Below are 27,338 nucleotides of genomic sequence, written 5' to 3'. Positions count from 1 at the left end.
TCATCGCCCTAATTATATCTCTAACACCAGCAATGATGTCATTCCTTTTCTGTAAATTAGTGCACATAGAGGAGAGATCTACCAGAGTACAGTATCTGAGAGACACAGACCCACTGACCCTATTTGTCTTCTACTGCTTTGCTATGTCATACTATGAATAATGCATATGAGCAGGGGCATTAATCACTGTTAGAGAGAGAGATGGAGAGAGAAGAAAGAACAGGGAAGAAAAGGAAAAGTACCTTCATACTTTTTGTTGTTGTGATACATCCTGAATTCTAAATTGATTAAACCATTTTTTTCTCACCCATCTACACACAATACCTCATAATTACAAAGTGAAAACATGTATTGAAAATGAATTACAGAAATATCTCATTTACACAAGTCAAAACATTGTGGATGCATCTTTGGGTGCTGTGAGTCTTTAAGAGCTTTCCACACCTGAATTGTTCAACATTTACCCTTCATTCTTTTCAAAATTCTTCAAGCTCTGTCAAATTGGTTGTTGATCATTGTTTTACATTTTTTTTGTATTTACTTTTTTATGTACCCCGAAACATACGACATACAATATACTTGCAGTGAACCCGCTTAACAATTACACCATACTAGTCATCCAACAGACTCTCATTCAGAGCGATACACAGAAGTATCCAGGGTCAATGTCCTGCTCAAGGGAACATTGACAGATCTCCCACCAGGCCAAAAAAAAATGTGAACCCGAACGAACCTTTCAAGATCACCCCACAGTTCCCCAATAGCTGTCCTTCAACCATCCGAGACCCCTCCCACAGCTCCCCCCAAGATTTTAAAATAAAATTTAAAAAATTCCATTCCCCACCCCCAAGCACCAACAACCAAGAGAATGAACTAAAGAGAAAAAAGAACAGAAGAAAACAGCAAACAATAATTTAAAAAAAAAACTCCACTCCCACTTGTCTCCATTTCCACATTCCATCCCTCAGCTTCCCTCAGCCCTTCCCACCTATCTCTGCTGGCCACCCTCTTCTGATTTTCATGCAACATATATCTTTCAACTATGCTGTGATGTTTAACGTACAATTTCAATCTATCTAATCGAATAGAAACCACATATTGCGATGGGAGCACGTGATGCCGCAGAGCTGAGCAGACGTTGACAAACCGAGCTCTTCAAAGTTATTCTATTTTCACCTAAATAACAACGTTGAAACAATATTCTAACATCGGCTGATAAATTGTCAAGTACTTACCTTCCCAAAGAGCCATGGACCTCCGACCAAGAGGCAAGAAGGACGACCAAAACGTAGTTGATTCCCAAGATAACGATAACGCTACAGCTAGCAAGATTAGCATTAGCCCTCATGACTCAGAAGACAGTTCCAGACTGTGGCTCTCAGCAGCCTCTTGCGAGCCTGCCGACATGCTGGCTACTCTCCTCCGGGAAATTCAGGATGGTAACAGAGGTCTTTCTATGAAAATAGATAAGAAATCGGCTGAACTCCATTCTTCCATTGACGACCTGAAATCCTCCATGAATGATCTCCTTTTGAGAACGACTGAGGCAGAGTTGCGCATTAGCACAGTTGAAGATACCATCGCTAGACATGACCAGGTCTTGATACAACTGCAAAAGGACAATGCCTACCTCAAAAACAAGGTAGATCAGATGGAGAACCAGAGTAGACGTAGTAATATCCGTGTGGTGGGATTGAAAGAGGACAGCGAGGGCCGTGACCCGGTCCGTTTCTTCACTCAATGTATCCCAGAGGTCCTAGGCATAATCAACTTCACCAAGCCGCTGGAAATCGAACGCGCCCACAGAACATCAGCGCCGAAATCCCGGCCAGATGAGCCCCCACGAGCCGTCCTGATCAGGTTCCTACATTTCCAAGACAGAGAGAAGATACTGCAACTCGCAAGAGCCAAAGGGGACCTCACCATCGATGGAAAGAGGGTCAGCCTTTTCCCAGATATGAGCGCAGATCTCTCCAGACGTCGCAAGCAGTTCAGACCTACCGCCAAAGCACTGAAGGAGAAGAACATCACCGGCTACCTCATCCACCCTGCGCGAATGAAAGTTCAGTACAAAGGCCGAATCCATCTCTTCAACACACCGAGAGAAGTGCACACTTTTCTCAAAGAACTGAGCAACGTCTGAGCCAGGACGGTCTCTCTGGGGGATAAAATGCAGTTCTTTTGTATTTTCTTATCCGGACTGAACTGCTGGTATCTCCCGGTCACTATAATTGATTTGTACATTTTCAACTAATCGTATCTTTCCTGGGTGAGTTCTATTACATTTACAGGAGAGTATATTTTATTCCATATCTACTGGGCGAAGCAATAAGTGGGCTTAGGCCCACTGCTTTCCCCCTCATTTATGTTAATCTTTCGAAAAGAGACTCAAGCAGCCCTTACCGTGAGCAGTAAATATTCAGCCATAAATATCTATTCACAACGTTTGTTTTCAACTTAGAGAGCTCGCAGGCTTTAGTTTACGCCAAGGTTTAGCTAGTAAGAGCAAGATGGAAAGCGAGCAGCAACGTCTCTCTACAAGTGTATTCATGTTTGATTGTTGGGATTGTTGTTTTAGTCTGACAATCGGGGTGGGTGGGATTTTTCTTAATTTTTTTCTTCCCTTTTTCTATGTTTATTGTTTCCTTCCTAAAGAGACACATAGGTCACTTTTGTGCTCAAACCAAAGTTGAAACATTTCCTAATTATCTGCATATGATAGATTTCTATTCAGTTACATATTTGAAACCCAACCTATGCTTAATCCACTAAAATATGTCACATTCAACGTAAAAGGTCTTAACAGCCCGATTAAAAGGAAAATAGTCTATACATACATTAAGAAATTAAAGGCTGACATTGTGTTTTTACAAGAAACACATCTTACAGCCAGTGAACACAAGAAATTGAAGAGAGAATGGGTAGGACAAGTTTTTGCATCCTCTTAACTCCTAAGCAAGAGGAACTGCAATTTTGATAAGTAGACACATCCCCTTCTGCATCAACAACACCATCTCTGATCCCTCTGGCAGGTTTGTTTTGGTGCAGGGGCATATGTTTTCAGAGTCTTGGACCCTATTGAATATTTATTCTCCTAACTTCGATGACCATATGTTTATTCAGAATGTCTTCCTTCAGGTCGCTCAAGCACCACCAGGATAGCTACTGGTTGGAGGAGATTTTAATTTTTGCTTAGATACAGTTCTTGATAGGTTTTCTGATAAACCCTCACTTCTTACCAAAGCCGGCAAGCTCACCATGTCATTCATGAAAGATCTCAATTTACTAGACATCTGGAGACAGTTGCACCCACAGGATAGGGACTACTCTTTTTATTCACACCCACACAAGACACACACACGCATAGATAACTTTTTACTTTCGACACAACAGTTTGAGTGTTAGATGTCGATTATCTCCCCAGATTGCTTAGTGACCATTCCCCTCTGGTATTATCAATCTCCTTTCCTACCAAGGTAAATGGAGCATATAGATGGAGACTAAATTCTACACTCCTAAAGCAACCTGAATTTTGTGCATTCATCACAGAGCAGATCAATATTTTTACTTTGACAAACAAACCCTCTGCTCCTGACAGCTTCATTCTTTTGGACACATTGAAGGCCTATCTGAGGGGACAGATTATTTCCTATACTAAAGGGCTGAAGAGAAAACACGGTGTGAGTGCCCTTGAATCTGACATCTCCGAGCTAGAGAAAACCTACTAAAGAGGCCCGACTAAAGATCTATACATGCTTTTGGTAAATAAAAAACTTAAATATAATATTCTGAACACATATCAAGCTGAGAGGGCCATCACTAAATCAAAACAGCGTTATTACGAGCTTGGAGAAAAAGCTCACAAAGTATTGGCATGGCAACTGAAAGCAGAGGAAAGTAAGTGGACAATTAATGCCATTGAAACTCTTACTAATGAGATATCTTTCGACCCTACTGAAATTAATAATAATTTTAAGAAATACTATGAAGACCTCTACACTTCCCAATCAAGCAATGATCTATCAGAGATCGACTCCTTTCTCTCCTCTCTCAACCTCCCATGCCTGTCAGGGGAAGACAGCGAGCGCCTGAGTGAACACTTCTCAGTTCCTGAATTGTTGGAGGCCATTAAATCCTTACCTTCTAATAAATCTCCTGGGGAGGATGGCTTCCCTCCAGAGTTCTATAAAGAATTTAGGGAGCTGTTGGTCCCCTACCTTATGGAGGTACTTAAAAAAGCCAGAGAAGACAACTGCTTTCCAGAGTCCTTCTCTCAAGCAGTGATTACTGTAATCCACAAGAAAGGGAAAAACCCGCTAAAGTGCACCTCCTATAGACCAATCTCTCTCCTTAACAAAGATTGTACACTGGTCACCAAGATGCTATCTAAGAGACTGGAGTCATGTCTTCCCCTGTTGGTCAACCCAGATCAGACTGGCTTCATAATTAATAGATTGTCCTCCAATAATCTCAGAAGGTTCTTTAATATAATTCACCTTGCTAACAAAAACAAAATACCTAGTGTCGCAGTCTCCCTCGACGCTGAAAAGGCCTTTGATAGGGTTGAATGGCCACACCTCTTTCGCATCTTGGAAAAGTTTGGTTTAGGTACCGTGTTTGTAAATTTGATAAAATCACTCTATAAATCTCCTAAAGCTAGGATTGCTACCAATGGGATTACTTCCTCCTCTTTCCCTCTTTATAGGGGGAACAGACAAGGTTGCCCAATTAGCCCCCACCTCTTTGCCCTCGCCATCTAACCGTTGGCTGAGGCTATTAGAACGTGCCCTGACATACATGGCTTTGAGGTGGGCCCCCATACCCATAAATTATCACTCTTTGCGGACGACCTTATCTTATTTCTAACAAACCCAGAACACTCCCTCTCTCACTTGCAGATCCTACTACAGTGTTATAGTTCTTTCTCTGGATATAAGGTCAATTTTGATAAAAGCGAAATCTTACCGTTGTCTGTCTTTGACCATCATACCATCAAGCACAAGTTTCCTTTTAGATGGTCGCATATGGGCTTCACATATTTGGGCATAATGGTGGATGGTAATCTGAACAACCTCTATAACCTCAATCTGGCCAGTTTGTTGCAAAAGGTGGAGGTTGACCTTTGTAAATGGATGGACTTACCTCTCACTCTACTGGGTAGAATCAATGTAATTAAAATGAATGTCCTGCCCAGATTTCTATATCTGTTTCAATCTCTCCCTATCCCTGTTCCCGCAGCATTTTTTTCCTCTCTCGACAAGCTGACCAGACGGTTTATCTGGCACGGCAAAACCCCTAGGGTTGGCCTGGATAAACTGACCCTTGATTACAGTCAAGGGGGCTTAAACCTCCCCAATGTTAGAATGTACTACTGGGCTGCACAGTCTAGGTTTCTGGCTCAGAGGTTTGACAATGGTCCCTCTCCCTCATGGTTGAACATTGAAAATCTTGAGGTAAATTATGACACTGGGGCAGAATTGTTTTACAAATGGGACAGAAAATCTATAAAAACCATCACAGACAACCCTTTAATCATACATTCTGTCCTGGCATGGTGCAAACTGCATGAGCTGTTCGGACGAGAGGGATTCCTTTCCCCTAAAACCCCTTTATGGAACAATAGATTGATCCCTATGTTTTTCCAGAATAGTAACTTTAGACCATGGTCTGATAAGGGGATCACTCTTCTGGAACATTGTTACGAGGAGGGAGTTCTTATGTCTTTTGATCAGCTGAAACAGAAATACCACTTGCCTAACAGGGACTTCTTTAGCTACCTACAACTACGAAATTTTATTAGGGTGACTCTCAAGGGACAATGGAACCTACCTAAGATGTCAACTCTGCCACGCAGACCAACCACTGTTCAAGACCATTTCCCGTGTATATGATGCTCTTATGTCAGGACTAACACTGCCTGGGCTAGATAAACCCCGACTTAGATGGGAAAAAGATCTGGGTATTGATCTTGATGAGGATATATGGAGTGACCTATGCAGGGATGGTGTTACATCCACATTGAACTCCAGATACAGACTGATCCAGTTTAATTTCATCTAGACTGCACAAGTTCAACCCAGATATCTCCTCCCTGTGTTTTAGATGTGGCTCAGATGAAGGAACATTCCTCCATTCCACTTGGCAGTGTTCAAAACTACACAGTTTCTGGCAGGGGGTATGCGATACCATATCCTCAATTCACAGGGTTGCATTCCCTTTAGACCCGGAGGTCTGTCTACTGGGTAACATTACTAACACCAATCTTAGGCAAAGCCATACTATAAAGCTAACAGAAATATTGCTAGCGATTGCCAAGAAATGTATTGCCTTGAAATGGAAATTGGATTCCTCCCTGCCAGTTGCAATGTGGCTATCGGAAGTTAATAGTTGTATCCCTTTGGAGAAAATCACTTACTGCTTGAGGAATAAGTGAGACATTTGACAGAATTTGGCACCCTTTTATTGACTATAGGGAGAATCACCCCCCACATCTCATTGATTGAATCTATATATAATCCTCACATAATGTTTCACACGTAATGTATAATATGTAGCTTCAATGTCCAATGTCTCGTTATAATTTTTTTCTTATTGTATGTTTGTATATATAATTATAATTATTTTATTTTTTTTGTTACGCTCGTCTGTTACTGTCACTTTGTCCTATCGTTGTCTAATATCTTTTCACTTTTGTTTTGAATGTTCTTAATTGGAAAATGCAAAAATAAAATATTGAAAAAATATATATAAAATACATATTGCGAGTTGAAGATAAATAATTTTACTAAGAGTATTAGTATATTAGTAATTGACTGACCCGGTCTCTCCAGTTCTCCTAACAGTACTATTTCTAGGGTCAATTTTAGATCAATGCTATGCATTTCAATCATTCCTGAACCTGAGACCAGAAACAGGCTACCTAAGGGCAATACCAAAATAAATGGTTTAGAATAATTTTAGCTGAAAAGTACGAAGTCTTTAATCTTGCGTTGTTTTACATATCAACTCATACACCCTGTACCATGGAATCGGTACATCAAAAACTTTTATAATCAGTATTTCTGTTTTTGAATTTGGCGCTCTGCAATTTCACTGGATGTTGGTCAGGTGGGACGCTACCGTCCCACGTATCATAGAGAGGTGAAAGTGGTGAAATGTGAAGCTCATACTAGTCGTACAGATAAAATCGCCATAGGTAATCGTAAAGCAGACAGAATGGCTAAGGCGGCTACCTTGGTGAAAGAAAGTGTTAGAGAACCACATGTATATATTGCGGATTCCTTACAATGGCTAAATTGGCTAAATTTGCCACAGGAAAACGTATTTGGGTTGAAGATTCTAGGCGAAATGCCAGGGAATGGAATCTAAAGGTAACACATTTAAATTATATGGCCAAACACTCCTTGCAAACTCAGAAGGCTTTGGGGTTGTTTTTTTAAACTAAGAGACATTTTATGTGGTTTTATTTTGAAATAATTTTACGTTTGATGTCTTCTTATTCTGGAATAGGATTCTAGAATGAACGAAAGGGTGGGGGGGGGGGGGGGGGGGGGGGTCACGAGGAATTAGTATAGGGGTTACCAAACCTAAAATTAACTTTTCATTTTTTTTGTGGTGTGGTGGTTATGGAGAATCATGGGGAAGAGGAGACCAGTGAATCGTTAGACTCGGTGGAGAGACGCCGTGTGTCGCCGTGTTGTGGGATGTATTGGATGGGGTCTTTTCAATTCAGTTAAATTGGGTATGCAGGAGGATGGAAATGTTTTAAAGAGGTATTTAAATGGTTTCCGAAGGACAGGGAAAGGAAGGGAGAGGAAACATTTTAATGGTGTAGAAAGCCCTGTATACAAAAAAAATCATAATGAGAAATTATCACCCTCATTAGAAATTGACGGAACCGGGGGTTTTCATTATAAAATTCATGAGAAACACCATTCTCTATCCAAATTGTACCATTACTTTAGGAGATTATTATTATTTCCAGAGGGAGTTATAAAGAGTTGTAATTCTAAGTTGATTAGTTATTCGAATTTGTTTATTTTTGATTTAACATGTTTTTGTTTAATCATGTGTGTGAAAGGGGAAAATTACCGGTTCCCTGAGATCATGGTTTTTGGGTACTTATACAGTGGTACTGTGTTCAGGCTTCACATAGAAAGGAAAATATATGTTAATAAGGGATGACAGTTACTTCAAATGGATTGTGATATGTATATTGCTGATTTCATGTTGTTTTGATAAAAATGTCACCAGATTGGGATCCTGGAGTGGGAATTATGCGAGGGGTTAGGGTGCTAACTTCAGGATCTGCTAACTCTTCCTAGAGGTCGCCAGTAGAATAAGGGAGTATGGGCTAATATATAAAAAAGTTTAGCAGTAACATTGTTATGCTTTTTGACATTTATCTTAGAGATGGTATTAAGAAAAGGTTCATGTCTTAATTCGTCATATAGTCAATGTTTGTCTGGTTTCCTCAATCAGAAATGTAATGAACATAACTGTTGTTATGATCTGTGTTTTTTTAGGTTATCATGGAAGGTGACGTCAGATCGTGTCTTAATGCATGGTAGGAATAATTTGACCATAGACAGTGTGTGTAAATTTCAAAACCCTCCCTAACTGGCTGAAGAAAGAGCGACAAAGACGTGCAATGAGAGTCAGTGACTTTTACCACTCCTATCTGAGTCCTAGCCATAAACCAGGGTCGGGGTGCTGAGAGCGCGTGTGGAGTGAGAGTGGAGACAGAGAACAAGCTCAGGTGAGAGAAACGGAAATATCTACTTGGATATTAAAATGGGGACATTATCAAGGGCCATGAAATGTGACAGGCAAAAGTTACAAGTGCCGTTGGGAAAATGAACTCTAAACGGTATCTGAAGAAGACACAATAGAATGATAAGTGCCGGGCGAAGTAAATGGGGGTGGTGGTATACGCCCTGCTAACTATTTAGACTAAGAATGCATTGAGATACTGATCTTTCTTTACCAGGCCACTCATGACAGGGGGGCTGTAATGAGAAGAGTTATGACAGGCAAGAAAAGGTAAGTAAGCACTGAGGTCAGTCATTCTACATTCGGGTTGGAGAATTGATAAAAATGTTTTAGTTGTGATTGGGATACAGCGAGAGAGAATTGCTGAAGCCCGATGAGGAGAGGAGGGCGCTGCTAACATTTATTTGGCCGAGAGAGTCTCCAGAAACTTATCTCTAAGTGTCAACCTGAGGGGAGGTAGTTTGTTTGGGGGAATCACTGGATGATAGCTTCGGACAACCATGAAAGTTTTTTGTTTTTTTTGTCTTACCCTGTATTCCGAATTTTTATGTTGCGTTGCATCAATGAGTGGTGCTAAGTTATTAAACATGTACTTTGTTTCTCTTTTCTTCTCAAGTCAATATGTTTTTAGGTTTCGTGAAACTTGAGGGTGTTAATTGTTCCAGAGGAGGGAATGATGTATATTGACTAACTGAATGGAGAATGTGTTAGTATGTTTATAACTGTAGAAAATGCATTAGGAGTATAGTGTGTTATGGGTTAAATGTAAAGATAGAGGAGTATCATTCCCAGAGACGGCATATTGTTACAGGAGATAGCTCATAGAAGAGGGAGGACAGATAACTGTACACAATATGGGGATTTAGTTGAACATTACACATACCTAGATCATGGTGAGAGTAGAAGAGATAGTGGTGGCATTTCAGACACTATGGTAAACGTTCAGGACACCTGTGACTCAGTATTGTTATGTTGGATATTATTCCCAACTCATTCATTTTCCCCCAATTTCTAACAGCCGGTGAACATTTGACAGATTACATGCAGGAGGTATTTTCACGGCAGTTGTAGGGACAGTAACTGAAGGAGCAGTACTAGTAGCGAAGGATCCTATATTGATAGCATGGAATTGGACTACTGCGCAAATGAGGGGTATTGTGAGACTATAGTCATGGGCCAAGTTGAAAGTAGCAATGGTTACTTTAGTAGCATTGTTGGGATATCAGTTTATGACGACTCATGTCACATGGATTGGTAACTGGTAACTGGGGGACCGATGGGAGGACAGGGGATGCAGTTATTCAAATATCACAAATCATGTTGTCAGGAAATGACCCATGTGTTTGCAGTGTGTATATCCTCAGGTAGAAGCAGAGATATAACCAAGGGCATGGGCTGAATCCTGGAGATTGAGTGTACATCAAGAGACACCAGGCGGGGGTATTGGGACAGCGTTGTTTGGTGAGACACACTACTCCGTGCAGTACCTGCAGTGGTAAAGATCGTAGTGTCTCTCCTTGGGGGGTGCATAGTTCTCAGATCGTAGTGTCTCTCCTTGGGGGGTGCATAGTTCTCAGATCGTAGTGTCTCTCCTTGGGGGGTGCATAGTTCTCAGATCGTAGTGTCTCTCCGTGGGGGGGTGCATAGTTCTCACGTGAAGTGAGGTCCAGCTGCATAATGGGTGAGTGAAGACGCCATGACAGAGGAGCGGAGAGAGAGAGACTAGATTCCACTGTAAGACATACAGATGGGTTGGGTCTGGGAGCTACTATAAACATCATAGTTGGATCACTGGTTATCTGCTTTATTGGTTAATGAAACATATGATAGAGGATAGGGGGGTAATTGTACTGTGAATAAAATGTCGAAGGCATTGATGTGAAAGCAGATACAGTGCCGAGTTACCTCAAGAGGATGTAACGTGGATTAGGGATACGCACTTGCATATCAGGTGTCATGCCTATCAGGTGAAATGGAGAAGATGGGGAACAAAGTGAAAATGGCATGACTTGGGAACACCTCTCGGAACCTGGGGCCAAAAGGGGAAGACTGGGTGAAAGCATGAGGAAGCTTTTTAGACCTTTCATTTCTGTGGAACCCAGCAGGAAAGTATCACTCTCTTAGGAACCAGAAGGGGGAAGTGGAGAAACTGAAAGCTGCTCCATCTGACATATAACAAAACCACAGATTCAGCTGGAATGGCATTTTGTTACGTGATGATAGATGGGAATAATTGTGTGATCATACTACAGAGGCCATAAGTCTCTGAATTTGTAAACCTTGCAGTAACTGTTTGTTAATTGTTTGTTTAGTTGTTTGTTTGTTTAATTCATGTTTTATAATCATGTCTTAGTTTGTTTTATTCATGTTTTATTATCATTGTTATACATTTATTAGTCATTTCCAAGTTTATATGAATTGAACATTAGGATGCTATTGTTCAAGAGGAGGGACTGTTGGGTTCGACATTTTGAACATTGAGATATTAAATAAATGATAGAGAAGAAGCATTGAATATTAGGAGTGAAAGAGACGACTGGGTTTTGTCAGAAGTTAATGATTTTCTGTAGAAAGCCAGATGGCGTTGGAATGTGTTGGGAGACGGGAGGAGAGCACCATGTTGATACAGGAAAGACAGATGGGCATCTGTGGATTAGGTGAAGGAGGGGTTGAGGTCAGGAGGTGAGGTCAGATCCCCTTAAGGGAGTAATAAGGGTTTGGTATAATAAAATAAAATAAAAATGGTATCCTGTTACCCTTTTCCTATTGAACCATAAGATGTAAGGATTGGAAAGAAGGAGGAGTGTCTTAAGTGGGTTGTACATAACTGTGACGGAGAGAAATGTTTTGCTGTCTGAATACAGCTGTGCAGAATCCTTGGAAATAATTAAACTTAGTTAAAGCTTCTGTAGTGTCCGTGAGTTATTTACTCTGAAAAATAAGAACCTTACAATCTGTATGATATTGGATGTGATTTAGTGAGATTGTGTAAGATGTCTGTATAAGACTAACACTATAATGTGTGCTGTCCAAATAAATAATAACTCTGCCAATTTGCATGGTTGAGTGTCTGTGTGTAACATGTGGTGCGTATAGCCTTAATATTCATGATGATAATAGTAATCCTTATCATATCCCCGTCATAGTTGCATCATAAATACCTTTAACATCATTGAAAAACACATCCCAGCATTTACATAGCAATTGACGTTTCACATGATCATGAAAGAGACCTTGCATTACTCTAGACGGCTTCACTACAGTACAAATGTATTTCGTACAATTTGTTATTATTCCCCAATGCCCCTATTCTGATATCTTCCCCTTGCTTGTTGCAAACATGTATAAACTTGTAGACAAATACAGAAAAAAACAGACAATCAAGAAACATATTAAATTATAAAACAGTTCTCGACAATAGAGAGAGAGGGAAAGAAACGAGAAAAGTGAGAAAGAGAGAGTGAGAGAAGAGAGCGAGATCAGGTGTGTGTACGTATAAGTCCGTATGTATAAGCGAGCATGTAATTGAGTACATGTGTTTATATTCACTTTATAGTGTTCAGATATTTTTACAGTTCCCATAATCTCTTTTTTTCATAACCTGAAGTCCCTGTAGAATTTAGTACAGCCATGGTGTTATGGAGCTGTCTCGGAATAGCTGTCTATCAATAAAGAGTTTTTCCACAATGAGAAAGGCACGCTCACACTTCTCCCTCTGTTGCCTCTGTACAGGATACAGTCTCTTACGACGTTCGTTGATCTCCCCTGGAAATTGGTAATTGAGACCGAAGTTGGTCCCTTTTACCTCCTTTCCCCTGCTTTTGATCAGCTCTATTTGTTCGTAGTGTTCAAATTCTGCAATGATCCTTGTTGATGATCGTTAGATAACCATTTTCAGGTCATGCCATAGATTTTCAAGTAGATTTAAGGCAAAACTGTAACTCGGCCACTCAGGAAAATTCCCTGTCTTATTGGTAATCAACTCCCGTGTAGATTTGGCCTTGTGTTTTAGGTTATTGTCCTGTTGAATGATAAATTAATCTCCCAGTGTCTGGTGGAAAGCAGATTGAACCAGGTTTTCCTCTAGGATTTTGCCTGTGCTTAGCTCCATTCGGATACTTTTTTATCCTGAAAAACTTCCCAGTCCTTAATGATTACAAGCATACCCATAACATGGTGCAGCCACCACTATGCATAAAAATATGGAGAGCGGTATTATGTCGTATTGGATTTGACCCAAACATGACACTTTGTTTCAGGACAAAAAGTGAATTGCTTTGCCAATTTTTCTTTGCAGCATTACTTTAGTGCCTTGTGCAAACAGGATGCATGTTTTGGAATATTTTGATTCTGTACAGGCTTCTTCTTTTCACTCTGTCAATTAGGTTAGTATTGAGGAGTAACTACAATGTTGTTGATCCATCCTCAGTTTTCTCCTACATTATCACAGCCATTAAACTCTGTAGCCGTTTAAAAGTCACCATTGGCCTCATGGTGAAATCCCTGAGCGGTTTCCTTCCTCTCCGGAAGGATGCCTGTATCTTTGTAGCGACTGGGTATATTGATACACCATCCAAAGTGTAATTAATAACTTCACCATGCTCAAAGGAATATTCAATGTCTGCTTTTTTTTACCCATCTACCAATAGGTGCCCTTCTTTGCAAGACATTGAGAAAACCTCCCTGGTCTTTGAATGTGTTTGAAATGCACTGCTCAACTGAGGGACCTTACAAATAATTACAGTGCCTTGCAAAAGTATTCGGCCCCCTTGAACTTTGCGACCTTTTGCCACATTTCAGGCTTCAAACATAAAGATATAAAACTGTATTTTTTTGTGAAGAATCAACAACAAGTGGGACACAATCATGAAGTGGAACGACATTTATTGGATATTTCAAACTTTTTTAACAAATCAAAAACTGAAAAATTGGGCGTGCAAAATTATTCAGCCCCCTTAAGTTAATACTTTGTAGCGCCACCTTTTGCTGCGATTACAGCTGTAAGTCGCTTGGGGTATGTCTCTATCAGTTTTGCACATCGAGAGACAGAATTTTTTCCCCATTCCTCCTTGCAAAACAGCTCGAGCTCAGTGAGGTTGGATGGAGAGCATTTGTGAACAGCAGTTTTCAGTTCTTTCCACAGATTCTCGATTGGATTCAGGTCTGGACTTTGACTTGGCCATTCTAACACCTGGACTTTTTGTATCCAAATCCGGCTTTAAACTTCTTCACAACAGTATCTCGGACATGCCTGGTGTGTTCCTTGTTCTTCATGATGCTCTCTGCGCTTTTAACGGACCTCTGAGACTATCACAGTGCAGGTGCATTTATACGGAGACTTGATTACACACAGGTGGATTGTATTTATAATCATTAGTCATTTAGGTCAACATTGGATCATTCAGAGATCCTCACTGAACTTCTGGAGAGAGTTTGCTGCACTGAAAGTAAAGGGGCTGAATAATTTTGCACGCCCAATTTTTCAGTTTTTGATTTGTTAAAAAAGTTTGAAATATCCAATAAATGTCGTTCCACTTCATGATTGTGTCCCACTTGTTGTTGATTCTTCACAAAAAAATACAGTTTTATATCTTTATGTTTGAAGCCTGAAATGTGGCAAAAGGTCGCAATGTTCAAGGGGGCCGAATATTTTCGCAAGGCACTGTATATGTGTGGGGTACAGAGATCAGGTAGTCATTCAAGAATCATGTTAAATACTATTATTATACACCGAGTGAGTCCATGCAACTTATTATGTGACTTGTTAAGGACATTTTTAATCCTGAACTTTAGTCTTGCCATAACGAAGGGCAATACAATACCTTTCAGCTTTTCATTTAGTTTTAATTTGTACACATTTCTAAAAACATAATTCCACTTTGACATTATGGTGTATTGTGTGTGATAAAACATCTCCATTTAAACAATTTTAAATTAAGTTTGTAACACAACACAATTTGGAAAAAGTCATGGGGTGTGAAAACTTTCAGAAGGTATTGTGTGAGACAGAGACATAAGAAACAAAGAAATAAATAAAAGAGTAGGGAGGTAAAGGGAGACACTCCTTTCATCTGATAGCTCAGTGATTCATGCCTGGGTCTGACTCAAAGGACTGGTAGTCTGCTCCCAACAGACTGACTCCCCTCCCTCTTTCTCGCGCTCTCTTGCATTCATTCATTCATTCTGTTTTTCTCTCTACTAATTTCTCTATTCTACTCCCAAAGATTGATAGATGTCATTGTAAGGGCTAACTGGAAAATTACCCATCTGCTTCCACCTGACCAGGCGTTCACTGAGATTCATTATAAGAGGTAGGAAAACAACGTAGACTCATGCTCATTTCTAGCTCGTCGGTAGCTTATTTCTAACTCCCAGACACAGTCAGGTCATGAGACTGTAGGGAAACATACAGAAACTGTCAGGAGAAATCAGGTATAACCTCCCTCTCCTCTCCACTGAAGCATTATGGGAAATGTAGGCCAGTGTTCTCTACTCTCCCCTCCTCTCCTCTTTACTCAATCTGCATAAGAATCACAGTGAGAACATGTTTACCTGTGAAAGTACCCAAGTTATTAAAAATAATACTACTACAACATAATCATTAATGTTATTCAGAAAGTGAATATTAGGGATTACAAACCACTGGATTTGCTTCTGTGTGTGATGGGGAAATGAACCATTGTTAGGTTGATTATTTCTGTATGTATGTGCAGTATGTGTATGTGCTGGCATGTAAGTATCGCAGCTTACTACAGTTCAACCAAGTGAAAAACATCATTACACACATGAAAATATCTATGTTTTCTTCATTCTCAAAGCATTCTGTGTCATCTTCAAAAATTCATTAGTAACTGCAACAGTTTCCACCAATAGGATGGAGGGAGGCTGTCAAGTTCGTCGTATAGAGGAGACCAAGGCGCAGCGTGATATGAATACATTCTTCTTTTAATAAAGAAAGAACACTAAACAAACTAACAAAACAACAACACGAGCATGACGCTATATAGAACAAGTGCTGACATGCAACTACACATACGGACACTCTGGACTGGGTACTGTCGCCGGACGCTCTGGACTGGGTACTGTCTCCGGACGCTCTGGACTGGGTAGTGTCGCCGGACGCTCTGGAATGGGTACCGTCGCCGGACGCTCTGGACTGGGTACCGTCGCCGGACGCTCTGGACTGGGTACCGTCTCCGGACGCTCTGGACTGGGTACCGTCTCCGGACGCTCTGGACTGGGTACCGTCTCCGGACGCTCTGGACTGGGTACCGTCTCCGGACGCTCTGGACTGGGTACCGTCGCCGGACGCTCTGGACTGGGTACCGTCGCCGGACGCTCTGGAATGGGTACCGTCGCCGGACGCTCTGGAATGGGTACCGTCGCCGGACGCTCTGGAATGGGTACCGTCGCCGGACGCTCTGGAATGGGTACCGTCGCCGGACGCTCTGGAATGGGTACCGTCGCCGGACGCTCTGGCATGGGTACCGTCGCCGGACGCTCTGGAATGGGTACCGTCGCCGGACGCTCTGGAATGGGTACCGTCGCCGGACGCTCTGGAATGGGTACCGTCGCCGGACGCTCTGGACTGGGTACCGTCGCCGGACGCTCTGGACTGGGTACCGTCGCCGGACGCTCTGGACTGGGTACCGTCGCCGGACGCTCTGGACTGGGTACTGTCGCCGGACGCTCTGGACTGGGTACTGTCGCCGGACGCTCTGGACTGGGTAGTGTCGTCGGACGTTCTGGACTGGGTACTGTCGCCGGACGTTCTGGACTGGGTAGTGTCGCCGGACGTTCTGGACTGGGTAGTGTCGCCGGACACTCTGGACTGGGTAGTGTCGCCGGACACTCTGGACTGGGTAGTGTCGCCGGACACTCTGGACTGGGTAGTGTCGCCGGACGCTCTGGACTGCCGAGGTGCACTGTAGGCCTGGTGCGTGGTGCCGGCACTGGTGGGGCACTGGTGGTACCGGGCTGGGGACATGCACCTCAGGGCGAGTGCAAGGAGCAGGAACAGGGTGTACTGGACTGCCGAGGCGCACTGTAGGCCTGGTGTGCGGTGCCGGTACTGGTGGTACCGGGCTGGTGACACACACCTCAGGGCGAGTGCGGGGAGCAGGCACGTACTGGACTGTGGAGGCACACTGGAGGTCTGGAGTGTAGAGCTGACACAACCCGTCCTGGCTGGATGTTTATTTTCACCCTGCGGATGCAGGGCACTGGCACAGGATGCACTGGGCTGTGCAGACTCACCAAAGAGTCCAAAGAGGTCCAAAGAGGTATACTGGAGACCAGGAGCGCTGAGCCGGCACCCTCCTTCCTGGCTGGATGCCCATTCTAGCCCGGCCAATGCGAGGAGCTGGAATAGAGCGCACCGGGCTAGAATAGCGCACTGGAGACACCGTGCGCTCTACCGCATAACACGGTGCCTGACCAGTAACACGCTCCCCACAGTAAGCACGAGGAGTTGGCTCAGGTCATTATTGGGGCTGCCTCTTGGGCTTCCCTGCTAGCCGTGTACCTTCATATCATCGCCGTTCCTCTATTCTCCTGTATTTATCCTCGTAGTATCGCCTTTCTGCTTTCACTGCCTCTAACTCCTCCTTAGAACAGCGATACTCCCCCGGCTGTGTCCAGGGTCCTGCTCCATCTAATATCTCCTCCCAGGTCCATTTCCCCATTAAGTGCTGTTCCTCCTTTTCACGCTGCTTGGTCCTGGATTGGTGGGTTATTCTGTCACGTTCGTCGTATAGAGGAGACCAAGGCACAGCGTGATTGGAATACATTCTTCTTTTAATAAACAAAGAACACTAAACAAACTAACAAAACGAACTTTAAGCTATATAGAACGAGTGATGACATGCATAGACAATATACATAGACAAATACATAGACAATAACCCACAAAACCAAAATGGAAAATGGCAACCTAAACAGGATCCCCAATCAGAGACAACAATAAACAGCTGCCTCTGATTGGGAACCAATTCAGGCCACCATAGACCTACATTACCTAGACATATAAAAACCCATAGATATACAAAAACCCTAGACAGGACAAAAACACACATACCCACCCTTGTCACACCCTAACTTGACCAAAATAATACATAAAACATAGATAACTAAGGTCAGGGCGTGACAGAGGCATGGGCTTATGTTGTCAAAACATGACATTTTAAAGCTTTCAAGTCTTCTCTCCAACTAAACGCCCTTTCTGGTATTTTAAGAAATGAGATGATTGACATAATTCGTTTAAGCCAGTTTATGATGGTATGTGTGTGTGTGTGTTTACTGTATTTGATTGGGTGATTGTCATCGTCAGTCGTTTAAGCCTCTCTCACACAGTCAGTGGTTTCTGTTAGTATACACACATGCCAACAGTTGTGTGTATGTGTATGTGTGTATGTGTATATGTATAGTGCATTCGGATTATTCAGACCCCCTCCCTTTTTCCACATTTTGTTATTCTTAAATGAAATCATTTTTCACCCCTCATCAATCTACACACAATACCCCATAATGACAAAAAAACAAGTTTAGTTTTTTTTTGCAAATGTACAAAAACTAAAAACAGAAATACCTTATTTACATAAGTATTCAAGACCCTTTGCTATGAGACTAGAAATTGAGCTCAGGTGCATCCTGTTTCCATTGATCATCATTGAGATGTATCTTCAACTTGACTGAGTCCACCTGTGGTAAATTCAATTGATTGGACATGATTTGGAAAAGCACACACCTGTATATATAAGGTCCCACAGTTGACAGTGCATGTCAGAGCAAAGACCAAGCCGTTAGGTCGAAGGAATTGTCTGTAGAGCTCTGAAAAAGGAATGCATCGAGGCACAGATCTGGGGAAGGTTACCAAAATATTTCTGCAGCATTGAAGGTTCCCAAGAACACGGTGGCCTCCATCATTCTTAAATGGAAGAAGTTTGGAACTACCAAGACTCTTCCTAGAGCCAAATTTTAAAATCAGGGGAGAAGGTAACCAAGAGATAATCAAGAACCCAATGGTCACTCTGAGCTCCATAGTTCCTCTGAGTTCCTCTGTGGAGATGGGAGAACCTTCCAGAAGGAAAACCATCTCTGCAGCACTCTACCAATCAGGACTTTATGGTAGAGTGGCCAGATGGAAGCCGCTCCTCAGTAAAAGGCACATGACAGCCCACTTGGAGATTGCCAAAAGGCACCTAGAGGACTCTCAGACCATGAGAAACAAGATTCTCTGGTCTGATGAAACCAAAATTGAACTCTTTGGCCTAAATGCCAAGCGTCACGTTTGAAGAAGACCTGGCACCATCACTACGGTGAATAATGGTGCAGGCTAAAATCATGGGGTGGGGAAATTTTTTGGGGCGTCAGGGACTGGGAGACTAGTCAGGATCGAGGGAGGGATGAACGGAGCAAAATACAGAGAGATCTTTAATGAAAACATTCTCCACAGCACTCGGGATCTCAGACTGGGGTGAAGGTTCACCTTCCAACAGGACAACAACTTGAAACGCACACACACACACTCTGAAGCTCTGTGTTTAATCCAGAGGGTTGGTCTGATGTCAGCAGGATTAGTTTCTGTGGGGATGAGCAACGTGGTGGGGGTGGGGTTGGTTATGTAACATAACACAGAGTAACACCATCTCTGGCATACATCCACACATCTTTGAACTGAGCAGACTGGGACTGTGTGCACCGTTGGGTTCTCTGCCTTTGAAATATGACATCTGAGATTGCAAGGATACAAGCATTTCCCTCAACTTGCTGAGGTTGTACTTTTTTTAGGGTCCTCCCTCCTCCCTCCCTCCCTCCCTGTATCCCTGTATCCCTACACATACAGTGGGGATTCGAAGGAGGAAAAGAGGAGAAAGAGAGGAATGAGGAAGAGAGGAGGGGGTTTCGAGGTAGGAGGAAGGGAGGTTTTCTCTGAGCGGAGCTCTGCATAGCACGAATGAAGGAATAGGCAGACAAGGGAGAGAGGGGAGGAGAGGTAGAAGGGAATGATGAGGGAGGAGGAAGGTTGTCCCTGCATAGCACGGAGGAAGGAATGGGCAGACAAGGGAGAGAGGGGAGGAGAGGTAGAAGGGAATGATGAGGGAGGAGGAAGGTTGTCTCTGCATAGCACGGATGAAGGAATAGGCAGACAAGGGAGAGGGGAGGAGAAGTAGAAGGGAATGATGAGGGAGGAGGAAGGTTGTCTCTGCATAGCACGGATGAAGGAATAGGCAGACAAGGGAGAGAGGGGAGGAGAGGTAGAAGGGAATGATGAGGGAGGAGGAAGGTTGTCTCTGCATAGCACGGATGAAGGAATAGGCAGCCAAGGGAGAGAGGGGAGGAGAGGTAGAAGGGAATGATGAGGGAGGAGGAAGGTTGTCTCTGCATAGCAGCAAACTGCACTGGATCATTCACCCTGTGCTGCAGCCATGGCTCAGAGCCACACAAATAAAACATTCACATCCCTCGGGAGAGAGGGGGAGACAAATACGGAGAGAACGGGGGAGAGAGAGGGGGAAGGGAGAGAGAGAGGGGGAGATATGACAGAGAGGAAACAGACCCAGTGCTTCTCCAGTAGTACAGGACTGGATTATTCCTACCAGATCTCGGTCTCTAAGATGGGATCTGAGTTGTACATTACAGCACAGTACCACTCATATTCTGTTCTGATGTTGGAGCTGATGTCGATAGGATGGAAGTGAAAGAGCAGGGCTGTGCTTAGTGCATCTATAAGGCCACTAATGTAATGACGGCAGCACTGGTCACACAGGTATTAACAGCTAGTTACACTGCCGCTTATATAAGAGATAAGCAGAGCAACAGACTATCACTCTCTCTCTCATTTTCGATCTTTCTCTATCTCACCCTCTATCTCTACTTGTTATTAACTACCTAAGGGGAGCGGCAGTCACCAATAGCAACTGTTAATAAAAGCCATGAGCACCATGTGTTGACAAGGCCGTACAAAGAAACCCAAACAGTCTGACATACAAGTTGCTTTGCTTCAAATGTGTAAATCAAATCAAATCAAATGTATTTATATAGCCCTTCGTACATCAGCTGATATCTCAAAGTGCTGTACAGAAACCCAGCCTAAAACCCCAAACAGCAAGCAATGCAGGTGTAGGAAGACATCAATAAATTAAATGTATTTCTAAAGCCCTTTTTCCATCAGCCGTCTTCACAAGGTGCTGTACAGAAACCCAGCCTAAAACCCCAAACAGCAAGCAATGCAGGTGTAGGAAGACATCAATCAATTAAATGTATTTCTAAAGCCCTTTTTCCATCAGCCGTCATCACAAGGTGCTGTACAGAAACCCAGCCTAAAACCCCAAACAGCACCAATGCAGGTGTAGGAAGACATCAATCAATTAAATGTATTTCTAAAGCCCTTTTTCCATCAGCCGTCATCACAAGGTGCTGTACAGAAACCCAGCCTAAAACCCCAAACAGCAAGCAATGCAGAAGTATTTTGGTTTTATTCTACATGAGGAGATTTTAGTAGTTTGCAGCAGTAGTTTGTAGCCATCTGCAAGTTAATCTATTTAATGATGAGAGCTATTTTAATTACAGACCTGCTGTTTCACTACATGACATTGGTGTGCGTGTGCCTGTACGTTTGTCTGTGTGCATTCTTGCATGTGTTTGTATGCGTGTGTGTTTGTGTCCTACCTTTTCATAGGGATCAGAGTCATAGTTGAGTCCTATTCCACAGTCGTCTGTGATTTCAGACAGATCCTCATCATCAAACTCCTCGAGACTAATGTCATGGGAAGGTCTGGAAGAACAGGAGGGAGAACGTTAAAAGTACACACAGATAGTAGACATACCACACCCACCATCATAAACTGGCTTAAACTGATTATGTCAGGAGCAGAGATAGCAGAGACACCCACACACTTGTGACACATACACCAGTTTGGGATTTCACCAGCAGTCCTCATGTACCTGACCCCTCCACCCTTCAAAAGGGGAGCAGCTTTCTGACTCATGTCCACACAGTTTGCTCCAACCCTGCTCTGAGATATGGCCTGTCACTGTCTGTCTGGGTCTGCCTCATTCACAAGACACAATAACTCACACACCCTCCATCTATTGCTTTGCTCTTTAAGCAGACAGAGGAGTTCAGCACTATTCTCTATTTTTTCAGGTCCCCAGTTTACAGACACAACAGTGCTTAAATGAGCTCATCATCCTGTTTCCTTAGTTTCTATAAAACCTCTGTATATCTGTGGTCCATTAGTTCAAACAGAGGCTCGGCTCTCTACTCAGCTCTCTACTCCATTAGTAAGAGACTGTGTGAGGCTCAGAGGGAAATGCTGCATTGCAGGTTTTCTAGTGAGGACAGGACAGTCCAGACAGGGCCTCGTACAGATGTATATAGAGCCACTGTGAAGCAGGGTAAGTCAGAAAATACATTGGGGTGAAGCTAGATATGTGAAGCTAGAAATGTGAAGCTAGATAACTGTCTAAATCAGGGCAGAACTGCAAACCTTATCAAAGCTCAATCAGTAACAAAATCAGTGCTAAATCAACAATCATGACTAGTTCACACACACACACACACACACACACACACACACACACACACACACACACACACACACACACACACACACACACACCTCCTGACCAGCAGGACAGAATTTGGTATGTCATCAAATATGAAGTCCTGTCTGAAATAAACTATTCAGGCCTTGGTGAGCACTCTTTACAGGACTGTTGTTTCTGTATCAGTGTGTGTATAAAATATCTTCAATTATGTTAACTTTAAAAAAGACAACTTGGTAAATATCTGGAGAAGTATTTCCCTGCACATTGTTATTCATGACCTTGGACAGGTGTTCATATCTCAGTGCATTGTGCTTTATATCTGTATTGCTGATTAACACTGTTGGAAACGGCTAAACTTTGAACATTGAGATATTAACTAAATGATAAGGAGTGGAAGAGAATGGGTTTTATGTCAGAAGTTAAGGGTCCTCTGTAGAAAGCCAGAAGGCTTTGGAATGTGTTTGATGGAGGAGAGGAGAGCGACGTGTTGATATAGGGAAGACAGGTGGATATCTGTGGATTAGGTGAAGGAGGGGTTGAGGTCAGGAGGTGAGGACAAATTCCCTTAAGGGAGTAATAAGCGTTTGGTATCCTGTTACCCTCTTTCTGTTGAACAATAAGATGTAAGAATTGGAGAGAAGGCGTGTCTTACGTAGGATGTATATAACTGTGATGGAGAGAAATGTTTTGCTGTCTGAATACAGCTGTGTCGACCCTTTGGGAAGAATTAAACTTGGTTAAAGCTTCTCTAGTGTCCGTGAGTTATTTAGATCTGTAAAATAAGAACCTAACAACACTAAGTGCTTACTATGCAGTAGCTAGGGGATTTCCAATGACACAGCCAAAGCAATGGACCTCTCCACTCTTTAGGAATGTAGTGAAGTAAAAGTAAAACTAATCAAAACTATAAATAGTCAAGTAAAGTACAGATACCTCATAAAACTACTTAAGTAGTACTTTAATGTATTTTTACTTAAGTACTTCACAACACTGCAAATACATTTACTTTAATTTTAAAGAGACCAGTATAAACTCTTTATCTCCTCTCTCTTTCATCTCTCTCTTTCTTTATCATTTCTCTCTCTACCTCTCATCTTTCACACGCCAAAATGTTGCTACATCTTTTCAAATGTTTATTTAGTTGATGGCTCCAGAATTCTAGTACAATTGTGGTGTGACGTCTGCCTGAAAGTCACCTATAAAGTGTAATTAAAACATACAGTATGTATACAGTATTTCACCGATGTTGATTAAACATCAGATCATATTGTATTTCTACATACCATTAGTAATAACACTGTGGACTCTATTTTTGGCTGGTGTTAAGGCAGCGCTTGTGTCAAACACACGTTCTTGGGCAATTTCGACTTTAAAAAGCCAGCGCTCTGCTATTTTCAACCCTGGTGCCAGTAATGTACCTGTCTTATATCAGCTTGCTTATGCTGAGGTGGGAGGGGTGGAAATACTGTAGGTGTGTCTTTATAAATGTGTGCCAAAGTGCCAATTCCCAGCAGTGCTACTGATGATATTTAATACTAACTGGTTGCTGGTCTTGGCAGTAACGCAGTTGGTTATGGCATCGATTTTGCTAGAAGAGGCGCACAGTAGCCTAATCAGTAGCCTAATCAGTAGCCTATAACCAATGTCTTATTCAAAAAATAATGAGCAGCAAAACAGTCAGACATTCACGTTTTTTCTTTTTATTGGACATTATTTTTCTGATCGCTGTCCTTGGTAGCCTCGGCTATTGACCGGTTTGTTTACCTTTCAAATGTCAAGGTCACTAACAGTTTATATAAATGGTGATGGTAGGCTAATGTTATTATAGAGTTTAACGTTTGGCATTGTCCAATCGTTCATGGCTCGAATATGCAGTGCATTTAAGAAATGTGAATGCAATGTGTGTAGACAAATATTTCCATGTTAAAGTCAATAACAAAAACCACATTGGCTACATGTTTGGTTTAACTAGGCCTATTTAGGGTTACTGTATACTATTTAATAAACTGTGTTCAATAGATAGGAAAAACATCCATGCCTCAGGTCGAAGAGCCCTTAGTCCTACATGTGTACACATTGCCTTATGCTCATAGAAACAAGACATTCGATTTATGATATCGTGTTTTTGACCCAATCTTATTTCAAAATATTGTTGTTTTAAAAAACAGATTGGTTTTGAATTAAATAAAATAATAAAACATTCAAACTTATTAGAAAGATTCACCATCCATGAGTTTATGTTGAGAACGGACATGGCTCGAATACAACGGAATATCTTCTGCTATTTCTGGTAAAGTTCAAATATGATGTAAAACTAATTCTCTGATAATTTACACATCAAAGAAAAGTGTTGTTGTACATAGTAAAGAAAAGTGTTGTTGTACATAGTAAAGAAAAGTGTTGTTGTACATAGTAAAGAAAAGTGTTGTTGTACATAGTAAAGAAAAGTGTTGTTGTACATAGTAAAGAAAAGTGTTGTTGTACATAGTAAAGAAAAGTGTTGTTGTACATAGTAAAGAAAAGTGTTGTTGTACATAGTAAAGAAAAGTGTTGTTGTACATAGTAAAGAAAAGTGTTGTTGTACATAGTAAAGAAAAGTGTTGTTGTACATAGTAAAGAAAAGTGTTGTTGTACATAGTAAAGAAAAGTGTTGTTGTACATAGTAAAGAAAAGTGTTGTTGTACATAGTAAAAGAAAAGTGTTGTTGTACATAGTAAAGAAAAGTGTTGTTGTACATAGTAAAGAAAAGTGTTGTTGTACATAGTAAAGAAAAGTGTTGTTGTACATAGTAAAGAAAAGTGTTGTTGTACATAGTAAAGAAAAGTGTTGTTGTACATAGTAAAGAAAAGTGTTGTTGTACATAGTAAAGAAAAGTGTTGTTGTACATAGTAAAGAAAAGTGTTGTTGTACATAGTAAAGAAAAGTGTTGTTGTACATAGTAAAGAAAAGTGTTGTTGTACATAGTAAAGAAAAGTGTTGTTGTACATAGTAAAGAAAAGTGTTGTTGTACATAGTAAAGAAAAGTGTTGTTGTACATAGTAAAGAAAAGTGTTGTTGTACATAGTAAAGAAAAGTGTTGTTGTACATAGTAAAGAAAAGTGTTGTTGTACATAGTAAAGAAAAGTGTTGTTGTACATAGTAAAGAAAAGTGTCCCAGCTCAACAAAATCGTCTTTCCTGGTTTACCACGGCAAATATCCTGTGGCAATTTCCCGACACTTTGTATGAATGTAAACTAATGTTGGTGTAGCCTACTGTTATTGTTTTATTTGTTTCCTATTTATGTTTTCCAAAAGTGTCTGGTGTCGTCATTTATTATCAAAATCAGGTGTACAATATCCTAGACTATCCATATTTGTAATGTGTAACGAAACCAACTCAATCGTGGGGATTGAGTTACTTGTGCAAGAAGGGTGTGGGTTAGAATCAAACCAAAGCCAACACAATAGACAAACACAGTACCAGACAAAAGTTTGGACACACCAACTAATTTCTTTATTTTTACTATTTTCTACAACTTAGAATAATAGTGAAGACATAAAAACTATGAAATAACACATACGGAATCATGTAGTAACCAAAAAAGTGTTAAACAAAAATATATTTTATAGTTCAAAGTGCCCCCCTTTGCCTTGATGACAGCTTTGCACACTCTTGGCATTCTCTCAACTAGCATCATGAGGAATGCTTTTCAAACAGTCATGAAGGAGTTCCCACATATACTGAGCACTTGTTGGCTGCTTTTCCTTCACATTGCGGTCCAACTCATCCCAAACCATTTCAATTGGGTTGAGGTCGGGTGATTGTGGAGGCCAGGTCATCTGATGCAGCACTCCATCACTCTCCTTGGTCAAATAGCCCTTACACAGTCTGGAAGTGGAAGGCCCTACGCCGGAGATGAGAAGCAGGTACGGGGAGTTAAACATTTATTCAGGAACATAAAACAAGACAGGAACAACGTCACCACACGGGTATACAAGGACATAAGACAATCAATACAGAAGCAGGGAACAGAGCGGGGAAACAGACAGATATAGGGAAGTTAAGGACAGAGGTGATTGAGTCCAGGTGATTCCAATAATCAATGATGCGCGTGACGGGGGAACGACAGGTGTGAGTAATGACGATGGTAGAAGTGCACAATGCTGGGGAGCCTGGCGCCCTCGAGTGCCAGGGGGGAAGAGAGGGAGCAGACGTGTCAGGAGGAGTGTTTTGGGTCATTGTCCTGTAGAAAAACAAATAATAGTCCCACTAAGCGCAAAGCAGATGGGATGGCGTATCTCTGCAGAATACTGTCGAAGCCATGCTGGTTAAGTGTGCCTTGAATTGTAAATAAATCACTGAGAGTGTCACCAGCAAAGCACCCCCATACCATCACACCTCCTCCTCCATGCTTCACGGTGGGAACCACACATGCAGAGATCAACCGTTCACCTGCTCTGCGTCTCACACAGACATGACATTTTTGGTTCCAACCGCCATCAGACCAAAGGACACATTTCCACCAGTCTAGTGTCCATTGCTTGTGTTTCTTGCCCCAAGCAAGTCTATTCTTCTTATTGGTGTCCTTTAGTACTGGCTTCTTTGCACCAATTCGACCATGAATGCCTGATTCATGCAGTCTCATCTGAGCAATTGATGTTGAGATGTGTCTGTTACTTGAACGCAGTGAAGCATTGTTTTGGCCGCAATCTGGAGGTGCAGTTAACTCTAACGACCTTAATCTCTGCAGCAGAGGTAACTCTGGGTCTTCCTTTCCTGTGGCAGTCCTCATGAGAACCAGTTTCATCATAGCACTTTTTTGCGACTACACTTGAAGAAAATGTGAAAGTTCTTAACGTTTTGGGGATTGACTGACCTTCATGTCTTAAAGTAATGATGGACTGTCGTTTCTCTTTGCTCACTTGAGCTGTTTGAGGCTGCTCCAAAACACCACCAGCGGAGAAAAAGTATTCAGAGTGGACTTTTAGTCCGACTCAGGAGGCGTGCACACCATCCAGGAATAAAGAAGAAAGG

General features: G+C 41.9%; 1 protein-coding gene across 2 annotated transcripts in view; it reads right to left on the bottom strand.

Annotated features, from left to right (window-relative positions):
• LOC139382313 (C-Jun-amino-terminal kinase-interacting protein 2-like) overlaps positions 1 to 27,338 on the bottom strand; it is a 140,074-nt gene that overhangs the window by 33,950 nt on the left and 78,786 nt on the right. For both annotated transcript variants that reach the window (XM_071126220.1, XM_071126230.1), the window contains exon 2: positions 21,442 to 21,547. In XM_071126220.1, coding sequence (XP_070982321.1) covers positions 21,442 to 21,547 — 106 coding nt within the window. The remainder of the gene's footprint in view (positions 1 to 21,441; positions 21,548 to 27,338) is intronic.

This window comes from Oncorhynchus clarkii, chromosome 2 (assembly GCF_045791955.1).
Source record: "Oncorhynchus clarkii lewisi isolate Uvic-CL-2024 chromosome 2, UVic_Ocla_1.0, whole genome shotgun sequence".
Lineage (NCBI taxonomy): Eukaryota > Metazoa > Chordata > Actinopteri > Salmoniformes > Salmonidae > Oncorhynchus > Oncorhynchus clarkii.
Note: the sequence above shows the minus strand (reverse complement) of the source record. Positions and strands in the feature narration are given on the sequence as shown.